At 41.7% G+C, this 9,811-nt stretch overlaps 1 protein-coding gene across 1 annotated transcript; it reads right to left on the bottom strand.

Annotated features, from left to right (window-relative positions):
* Positions 1 to 4,229: 4,229 nt before the first annotated feature.
* Positions 4,230 to 7,164, bottom strand: ngb (neuroglobin). The gene is made up of 4 exons (XM_068580036.1): positions 7,030 to 7,164; positions 6,250 to 6,358; positions 6,020 to 6,139; positions 4,230 to 5,908 (listed from the first exon to the last, which is right to left on the bottom strand). The coding sequence occupies exons 1-4, from the start codon at positions 7,125 to 7,127 to the stop codon at positions 5,756 to 5,758; spliced, it is 480 nt and encodes a 159-aa protein (XP_068436137.1). The 5' UTR covers positions 7,128 to 7,164; the 3' UTR covers positions 4,230 to 5,755.
* Positions 7,165 to 9,811: the final 2,647 nt, after the last annotated feature.

Here is a 9,811-nt window from a genome sequence, read left to right as displayed (position 1 = left end):
AAAATCTATTTGGAAAAATAAACATCAAAGAGCATCTCAAAATGTCTGTCTGTGAACTACCAATGTGTCCTGTGGCTTTCACAGATCATTAAACATACTTCCCTTTGAAAAATACAAAATAAAACATATTAGGTCATTTTTAGCTCTAATGTTCATGCAAGGAGGGATCGTCCTTTTTCATGCTTACTGGTTTTATTGTATCCTGTCTGTTCATATGCTGTTGGCTTGGCCACCCGAGGTCTATTTGGAGGTACATTAGCTTTCCAGACATGTCCACTAGTTCTCACTCATGGTTATGAAATGTGTGTATCATAAGTGCTTTATTTCATACATTATGTGAGCCTGCTGTAAATGTGGGTTGTTCTATCTTCAAGAAGGTTGAGGTTGAAGCAAAGACTGCATTTGAGATTGATCTCTGTCAGCTGTGTTGTCAATGAGTTTCATCTGTCAAAAGTTTAGTGCTGTGATCTGAAATTAAAATGAATTCAGCTCAATCCACTCATCTTGTGCCGTGAACTCCTTATTGCGCTCCTCTACTGTGGTCTATGTGAAGGGTTTGAAGAGAGTGAGTCACATTGCATGTGGTTAGTTGTAGTGCGAGAGTGAATGTGCACATGATGCCTTCAGGAAATGTGCAAAAGGCTATATGGCAAGCATTACTGGTTCAGGAATCAAATTGCACAATTAAAAGAAATTTTGAATTCTGAAAAGTGTGATTATTTAGATGAGACGATTGAAATAGTATCAATCATGTCATCTAACACTCTGGAATAAATTTTAAAAAAAGTATGTTTCCCAAAATGCATATTCTTCTAAAGCTTAAGTGCACGACAGATGACAGTGATTCATTTGATCAGACCGTCTCTCCCGTGATAATCACAGAACATATTTCCTCAATCCACAGCCCGGGGGAAAAGGCGACTAATGAATTCAGTGCATGTTAGCTTAGTGTTGGAAGCAGTGTACCTGCATACAAACTAGCCTCGGGGCAAGCCTTGCTACGTACTGTAGGCCTCGTTGGGCCCTGAAACCACATCTTAGGGTGAGCGTGGCCATTACTTGTGTGAGCCTCTTATAAAAACTTATAGTGGAAGCACCAAAGTGTCAATGCTAGAAGCAAAGTGACGCTGCAGTAAGTTTATCATACTGACTGGATGGACGCCATTTTTTCAGCAACAAAAGGGTTTGTCAGAAAACAGCTTTACATGCCTGTGATTATATGCAGTGCTTCTTTGTTGCTGCGAGTTACGAAAAGAAAAGTCCCGAATATTTCCCCTGTCACCCGTGGCAACTGCCGAGAGCATACTTCTCAGTGAAAGGTGAATTCCTCTGGGTGCGTGGCCTGTCGCTCGTCTGCTCCTGCCCAGATGCTTGGAATAGAAAATGTCTCTGCCTCCTGCAGCAAACATATTGTCGCTCCCATAGGGGTTCGTTTCAGCATGCAAATGTTGCTGAATTAGTTGGCGTTGTTTCGTATTTACATAAGATTTTGGCTCAAAGTACTTGCAATTCTCTTCATCATTTTGAACTTTTTTTCTCCCCTTGAGTATCTTACTCTTTCCACTTTGTAGCCATGCAAGCACTGGACATACCTTTTGTCCATGTTGACATAAAAGTTGAAACGATCCATTTAATAGCTATTCACGAAGTTGCTCTCAATTTTCAATCTGTTGAGCTTGTTTTGTAAAGTTGGGAGACAATGTTTCACAGAGGTCTTACTTCATTTAAATCACAAAATCTTATGCATAAATTGCTTCATCATTATATCCAAGTAATAGGTGTATAGAAGAGTAATCTAATGCAACACACCAGGTTATGCAGGACATTTACATAATGTCTACACAGCCCCCGTAGCAAAAGCAGAGCAGCAGTTTCAGTCCTCCATCTGCGTCTATACACAAGATGCGTTCAGGCACAGTATTGACTGCAGGTCACTCGTGTTTTGGTAGTGCTCAGAGCCTCATACACAATCACTGTAGGTGCAGACATAAAATGGAAGAAAGTAGACTTGAAGCATTGAAATGCACCTCTGGTGCAAATAGCTTATGCTACACATTCACATAGCATGTGTAATACACATTCACATAGCATGTGTAATACACATTCACATAGCATGTGTAATACACATTCACATAGCATGTGTTATACACATTCACATAGCATGTGTAATACACATTCACATAGCATGTGTAATACACATTCACATAGCATGTGTAATACACATTCACATAGCATGTGTAATAAACATTCACATAGCATGTGTAATACACATTCACATAGCATGTGTAATACACATTCACATAGCATGTGTAATACACATACAAACAGCATGTGAAATACACATACAAATACAAATGTGACCTGTGTTGATGGCTGCATAGATCAAACTTGAAGTGGACATGTTCTCATGAGATAGGCAAAAATGCAGTTGAAACGCCTCCTGTGTAAACTGTAAAACACCAAATGTGAAATACATAATTTCCTCTGGTTTAAGAACTACAGTGCCCAGCTGTTTTGGAAATTACAGACTAATAAAACTGTATAGGCTACTTGTGAGGTTTTTTTTTAAGATTTAAAATGATATTAATTTTCACGTGATTTTGATTGACTATCAAAAGGAATATGACTCCTATGGTATCCTTGAACTGGTCGTACTTCACATGGGAAGTGACCGCTCGTTCCCTCTGTTGCTTGGCAGACTTGTGCCGCAGACTATCAGAGCAAACCTTATTAGCCTGCACGCATCGTCATTGTCCACTTCTCACTGAGGATTTAGGATGAGTGAGGGATGGAGCATTGCGATGTCTCACTTTCCTCCTTCGTATAAAATAAATGCACACACATATACGACTCTGGACCACCACTTAACAGTTGCCATGACAACGTTCACTATCCCTTCGTTCCAAAACACATTGCAGACTTTCTAAAAATAATGTGCGTTGTCTTTTCTCGCAAACTCCTCTCCAGACGACGACAGCCCTCCTCGTAGACTCCAAGGTAAAAGCCTGAACTACGGGTATGATCGATGAGCTACCACAAGGTAAATAAACACACAGTGTGTTTTAGTTAGTAGCGCTGCATAACCATTGGTTAGGTGACCCGAGTGGAGGTCAGGGCAGTGACTAGACAACTCAGTGTGGTTCTCGAGGCTCAAGCAAGACAGGGAGCATGGAGCCAACATAAATACCACAGGCTCTCCGTTTGACAGAGAGAGTAGGGATACTGTTTGCAGTGCAGAGAGACAGATTAAGGCCATGTCAGCCACTGCTTCAACAGCGGAACAGACAGCCAGCGCATGTGACTTTTACAATGATACAAGCAAATTGTATGAACGAGAGAAATGGGGCCCGTGTATTCAGACAACTCATTACGACGACCATGCCTCTCTCATTACTACGGCTTCACCTACAGGACACACACGCATATTTATATTTAAACCGGAACACGTGCAAGCATCAATAAGGACTTCTGGAAATATGTCCAGATTGCAAAGACCATCATGCCAATTATTAGAAATTCCATAAACAATCTTGATGTGACATTGTGCAGTGCATGAGTAAGTGGGCTCGTCTCTGTAGCCAAGGGCGATGAGCCACTCAGCGCTTGGCTCTTATGTAACACTAAGAGATGGGCTGTCAGTGGGAAGGAAATCAGGCATCGTATGATTGATTTCAAACGCTCACCATTGTGTTGTAACAATCAGCGTTCTTTGACAAACAATCCGAGAGCGAGAGGAAAACACACCGATCTTGTTTAGCGGTAAAATATCCACAGAAGATCACTTTATTTAGTCTTAAATAAGCACACAACAGGTTTTGTTTAGGATGGAATCCAGTTTACAAAGAGTGCGTGCTTGTATTAACTACAATAGTACTGTGCGTTTTTGGTTGAAGGATAACTAGGTGAAGTCATCGCTGTTCAATAGCAGCTGATAATGATGAGGTAGACAGTGACACACCCAATATGTACACAGCTGGATGTTAACAGGATAACATTCCAGTTATCAGTCTTGCCTGCTAAAAAGACCTAATGTCGGCTGTGTACTGATAATCACTAGAAATACATCACATACACGGTTCATAAACATTACACCTGGTGGCTGGAAAGTACTGTACAGACTATCAGGGATAAAACAGTTCAATAGAAATCTCAGCTTTTATAACGTTTTTCTCAGGACTGTACATTTAGAAGTTGAAGATATATATATATATATATATTATCTTGAATAAATGAAGCCCACACAAGGTAAATACATCTGGAGGATATGCTGTATGTCACGTTTGAAAAACAAAACGATGCTCTTTAACAATACATACATTATAGAATATAAAAATAAACTTTGTAAATGTAAACTCAGACTAAAGCGATAATAACCACATATCAGCAGCTTGGATTTACAGTTGTATGGTTATTATCTAATACTTGGCGCACTGTTGCTAAGTTACTTGGCATTATGACCATGAATGTCGACAACAGCTGAGGATGATACATACAGTGTTATGTCAGCAATAACAATAATAATAACACACATATTTGACAGTGACAGCACACAGTATTTGTATTATTTAAACTGTGTTATTAAGCAATTAAAAGGAATAAATCATCATCAGTTCAGTTTGTCTTTGTGTCATAATCCAAAATAAATATCCTCTTCCAGCCTCACGTCCATGTGTTGGAGAAACACAAGCCACTCTGCTCACCTTCACCTCTAAAGCTGAGGTAATGCTTCGTTTGTAGCCACACAAGTACAGTTAATACGCACTAATAAGATAAGTGACTACAGTACAAGAAAACTACTTTACACTAACAATGACTAGAAAGTGATAGCCAAGGAACAAAGATGTTGTAATTCCTCAAAGATGCCCTTCACTCACAAGTAAAGAGTTAACAGTCCATTAGTTAGAGTTTAACAGTCAGCTGAAGCCTATTGAAATAACCACAACCTCTACCGAGGAGCGCTCGCACACCATGTTGAGTAAGATGTGCATGGGCTTCTTAACAGTCGTAGATCGCTGAAGAGACCTATCAGAGAGTGTAACAGTTCTTGTCAATATCTATTGAAAATATTTTGGAATCAATAGGTTAAATGTTAGCTAACAAAGTCACACACAAACTTAAGTGTAATGATGTGTAATATAACAGAAAACACAGTGTGATTATGACGAAGGTGATAGGACTTTCTCCTGGATAATCACATTGCCTTGTCCCAAAGCTTTTGACATGTTGTGTATAGTATCACTGTGTTCCAGTTAGAGAGAGAGAGCTGCCACGCTGGCCACAGTAACTATCACAGTTTGAGTAGTTTGTGATGCCTAAATATAATATCTAGTGTTTCACAATTGTGCAACTCTTTTAAGATACATCAAAGACCACTACAGCCAGTGCTATTTGAGTAGATATATCAAAGCCATTATATACAAAGAGACTCAACAGTTATCCTTGTTGCTTTCTCTCAGTGTGAGGTTCTCAGATTACAGGTCTGGACCTAGAAGAACCAAAGCAAGCTGGCTCAGAACAGCTGTACATCAGCCTCGTCTGGTAGCTAAACATCCACGGCAAAGAAAAAAAACTCTGCGATTGGTCGAACCAATTGTAAAGTGTAACCACACCATACATTCGCTACGCTATGCGACCTCACTCAAAGAGCAAATGTACAGCAGCCAAAGCCACAATGCTGCAAGTTACACAACCTTATTCCATGGCAACCATGTTGAGGGATTTGACAGCAACTGCTCAGTAGCCACCGCTGTGCTGCTCAGTCGGCCTTGTCCTCTCCGTTCATGGCCCATCCTCGGCTCATAGCTGCTACCACGATGCTGTACATGTTGAGCCAGGCTTGACGCAGCGGGGCCGTGTAGCCCTGGCCCAGGCTGCACTGCAACATGTAGAGAAGGGACTCACCCACCACCTTGAGAAGTCCAAAACAAACACACAAGAAAGAAAACAACTTTTTCTTTTTTCACAGCTCATTATTGTGAAATAACTTTTTGAGAGTTGTGCTATGAAATGCTGGTCCTACAGCAAATGACTGCGTGTTGACCCCCACAGCCTGATGCTTCCTCCCAAGGTTGAGCAGGAAGTCCTCTAAGGAATGAAGGTCATCCAGATGGCTGACCGCTGCATCGATCACAAGCATCACCTGGCATGACGCGCACAGACACATGCAAATACACAGACAGAGAGTGTTCTCAACTGTGCACAAGAGCGACCTGTAGACGTGTTGTGGTGACTGTGGTGAACATAGCTCACCTTGGTGACGTGTTCCATGAACTCGGGGCTGGAGAGGCAGTCTTGTGTGGAGCCACAGTTTGTAGTGTAGTGGAACAGAGTGAGGAGTGTGGGGTCCAGCTCAAACAGTCTACCACAGACAAATACCGCACTGTTCTTGAGGTATATACACACGGCATGGGTTGCCAAGCATTCGCGCAGACACCAAATCAATCAATAAATCATGCATCTAAAAAATCTCTCTTGCTCGTCCATTTAGCGGCAGCTGTCTCAAAGTAAATTGTGGATTATTGCAGTCTGTCGCCAAGCAACAAGTCAAGCTTCCGGTCCCTGCATGGTGAAAGTGTGCCACTTGAATCTCTCTCCACACCTGTGTTACATATGCACATGTACTTTTTCGCGACAAAATAGTTTAAAAAGTATCAATCTTGAAGACACTGATTTAAATAAATGTCTGTTATGTCTCTGATTATCACCAAAGGGGTTACAAAACAGAGCCTGAGCCGATGTCTCATTGATGAAAGTATTGTAATATTGATATACTTGCAGGATTACAAACTGGGTGTCTGTAAAATTCCAGGAAAACCCTGTTTTTCAGTTATTCTACATTGCATACAGACAAAAAAAATGGCATTTCAGATGCATCTCAAGACCCTAGACTTCAAAACTCGAAGCACAAATCTTCTCAACACAACAGGATACTATCACTTTTGGTCAAAGTGTTAAATGATTTGAATTAATGTTGATGAAAGCATGACTGCACAAAATATAAATATCATGCTGATTTATGTAATACTTTACCTGGAAAACATGATGACACCATGAGGAATTTTGTTCTTGCCCAGGCTCTCCCAGCTGCCTCGTATCAGCTCCTTGTCTTTCCCTGACAGCTTCTCCATCCTCCCTCAGGCTGTAGACACGCGGCAAGTTCTTCTAGAGCGAAAACACACAACTCCTCTACAGGACAAGAGGGCTCAGTTTAAGGCAAGCCATAAAATTCAAGATAATCCACAGACGAAACGTCCGCCAACACACCTGGAAAATAAAGTGGAGCATCAAGTGAGTGCAGCTGATTTGTAAGTCATGTTTCAGATATAAAGAGGGGGCTAGAGGTGCACAAGCATACTGTACCTTCTTAAGGTCAGTCTTCTCTCTGAACTTCTTCTGGTGCAGCCGGGCTGAGGGGTCTGCCTGTCTGTGTGGGAGTGAGTGTGAGTGTGTTTGTGTGTGTGCAGGCAGCAGCCTTGCCTGACACTCTGGTGCACTTGCTCTTTCTTTCCCCAGCCCCACAGTGCAGTCAGGGAGACAAGTTCTGCCACGCTCCTATCTGTCACACTGGCTGCTATCTCGCTCCCCTTCTCGTTTGCCTCTTGATATGCTCTCTCTCCAGCACTGGGGATATTTGTCATGCCACTAAAGGAGAAAAAGAGAGATCTCTCTCTTCTGCTCCAGAGCGAGCCACAGCTCCTCCTGCAGGTGAACCAAGGACTGAAAACATACAGAGAATATACACATGCACACAACTCTGCACGCACAATATACACTCCACTTGACAAAATACTTGGCTTTTTGCACTTTTACTATAAAATCAAGATGACTCGAATATACAGAAAAATAGGATTAACGACATACGAGAACACAACAGAGCTTGGAGTCCAATTGCTGATGTTTAAATTAGGCAATCTTATCCAAAAGGGATCAGATAAGAGAGCAGGAGTCCAGAAGGCAGGTAGAGGTACTCAGGCAGGCAGGGGAAATGACTGGACTGCTATAAAGAAGGTATGCAGATAATCTGCCGGAGTGTGAAATGGGCCAGTATACAAACTACAGAGCTGATGGGGCAGGTAACAGGTGTGCAGGTGGGCAGTGGACGTGAGGTGAAGCGGGACAGCGGGAACACAGGGGTTACAGCAGGGCAGGTAGGTGTAGCCAGATGAGAAATGTCAAGCGAGCCAGTGGGAGTAAGCAGACAAGAAAATGTGAGGTTAGGAATTGGCTGACCTTGTGACAGGGAAGTCCATGTGAGGCCTAGAGCATCTATTCTTGGGTGTCTTCAGCTGCCCACATGTGCAACCCATGCACGCACAGGATTTTAAATGCGTGGGAATCTTTATATCTGACAGCGGCTGGAATAATAAAAGACCTGAAATCCCCATCTAAGTGAAATTACATTGCTCATCTGCAAAGTAGAGCCACTCCTCAAACGGTGTGATCTGAACATTCGGACACTCGGCCTCTCATTAACCTCAATGAGATGTGTTTGTTGCCTCTCGCAGCTTCCACACACATTGGAGCGCTTCCTAAAAAGGTTGGGAGAGATGTGCCTTGTTTCCAGCCGTGCACTGGGGAAATTAGAGGTGCGCAGCATCCTCCTGAGGGACCACACGGCACAGAGCAGCGAGATAAACTGTTCCCATGACAACCTGCCAAGATGGAGCCCTTGAAGCTTCATCTTGTGATGTTTGAGAGCTCAGTAAGGGACTCTCGAAGCATCTTTAAGTGTGTGGCAACATGTTGGCGTTTCAACTTAAATGATCTTTTTAATTATGCAAAAGGAATCATATATGCGTATTTTGAAACCCAGACAGTTCTCGTGAATGTTGTTACAGTCACATGTTCTCTGTCATTACCTAAACAGCTGTCTGGCAGCACCAAATTGTACTGTAATTTTATATCACATATTGGACTCATTTCAAATAAATTTCAATCTACGCCTTCAAATCACGTTACTGTCCGACATAAAACCTAATTTTGAACGATGTTGTGTTTCTGAAATGAAACATTGCCGTCTATGGCTTCAATGTATAACACAGTGGCCTACAAAAAAGTTACCATATGGCATATACTGACCTCCATGACTGCATTTTAACATATTCCGACATCCCCATGTGGTCTGTTAGTAAAAGATGATTTTTAGGATTCCTGGAAGGCAGTTGTCTGAGCACAAGCTTACAGTGGAGGCCAGTCTTCAAGTGTATTTGATGTGGGTCTATGGGCTTGGAACGGGCCACTGAACTGGTCTCTGTGAATGTGTTTTACACAGTGCGGGCTGTTTGTTTAGGTGGCAGTGTGGCTGTAAAAATAACTTTAACCCTATCATCTGAGAAAGGCCATGTCAGACGCTCGATGTCCTTACGGGACCTGGCCAATTAAAATACATACATTTAAACATTGTTTTAAACTGGGCTGAAGAAAAAACTAAACTAGATTACATTTCTCACAGTAGAAGTGTGATTTTTCGCCGTTGATGGCTATCAGAAGATTTTCGATTTGAACTAGGTGAAACACGTTCATTTTACAGACACAGTGGTCTCAACTAGAGTTCTCATTATGTTTTTTTAACAGTTCATACTGGTGTTCATTATCCTCTAAATTACTGTGTTCATATTTCTGAGCAAAGAGAAAAATATACATATTAAATGCTTGTGAAACATTCATTACTTCTATACTTTGAAAATATTGTCAAGTCCAGATTTTTTTTGTCACTTAAACATTTGTAGTTGCACATTTCAAACTCTCAAGTGCTTGAATAGTTAGCCGTGACATCAATCATTTTTGAAGACAGTGTTGTTTTCTAGCGGAG

The sequence above is a fragment of the Clinocottus analis genome, unplaced genomic scaffold (assembly GCF_023055335.1).
Source record: "Clinocottus analis isolate CAN_PGR_092001 unplaced genomic scaffold, fCliAna1.0.p SCAF_17, whole genome shotgun sequence".
Lineage (NCBI taxonomy): Eukaryota > Metazoa > Chordata > Actinopteri > Perciformes > Cottidae > Clinocottus > Clinocottus analis.
This window is presented reverse-complemented; position numbering and strand designations above follow the sequence as displayed.

Coding starts and splice junctions, on each gene's coding strand:
- ngb (XM_068580036.1), bottom strand. CDS start 7,127: ATGGAGAAGCTGTCAGGGAAAGACAAGGAGCTGATACGAGGCAGCTGG. Junction 6,140..6,249: donor TCATGGAACACGTCACCAAG/GTGAGCTATGTT, acceptor GCGTCATGCCAG/GTGATGCTTGTGATCGATGC. Junction 5,909..6,019: donor TCAACACGCAGTCATTTGCT/GTAGGACCAGCA, acceptor GGACTTCTCAAG/GTGGTGGGTGAGTCCCTTCT.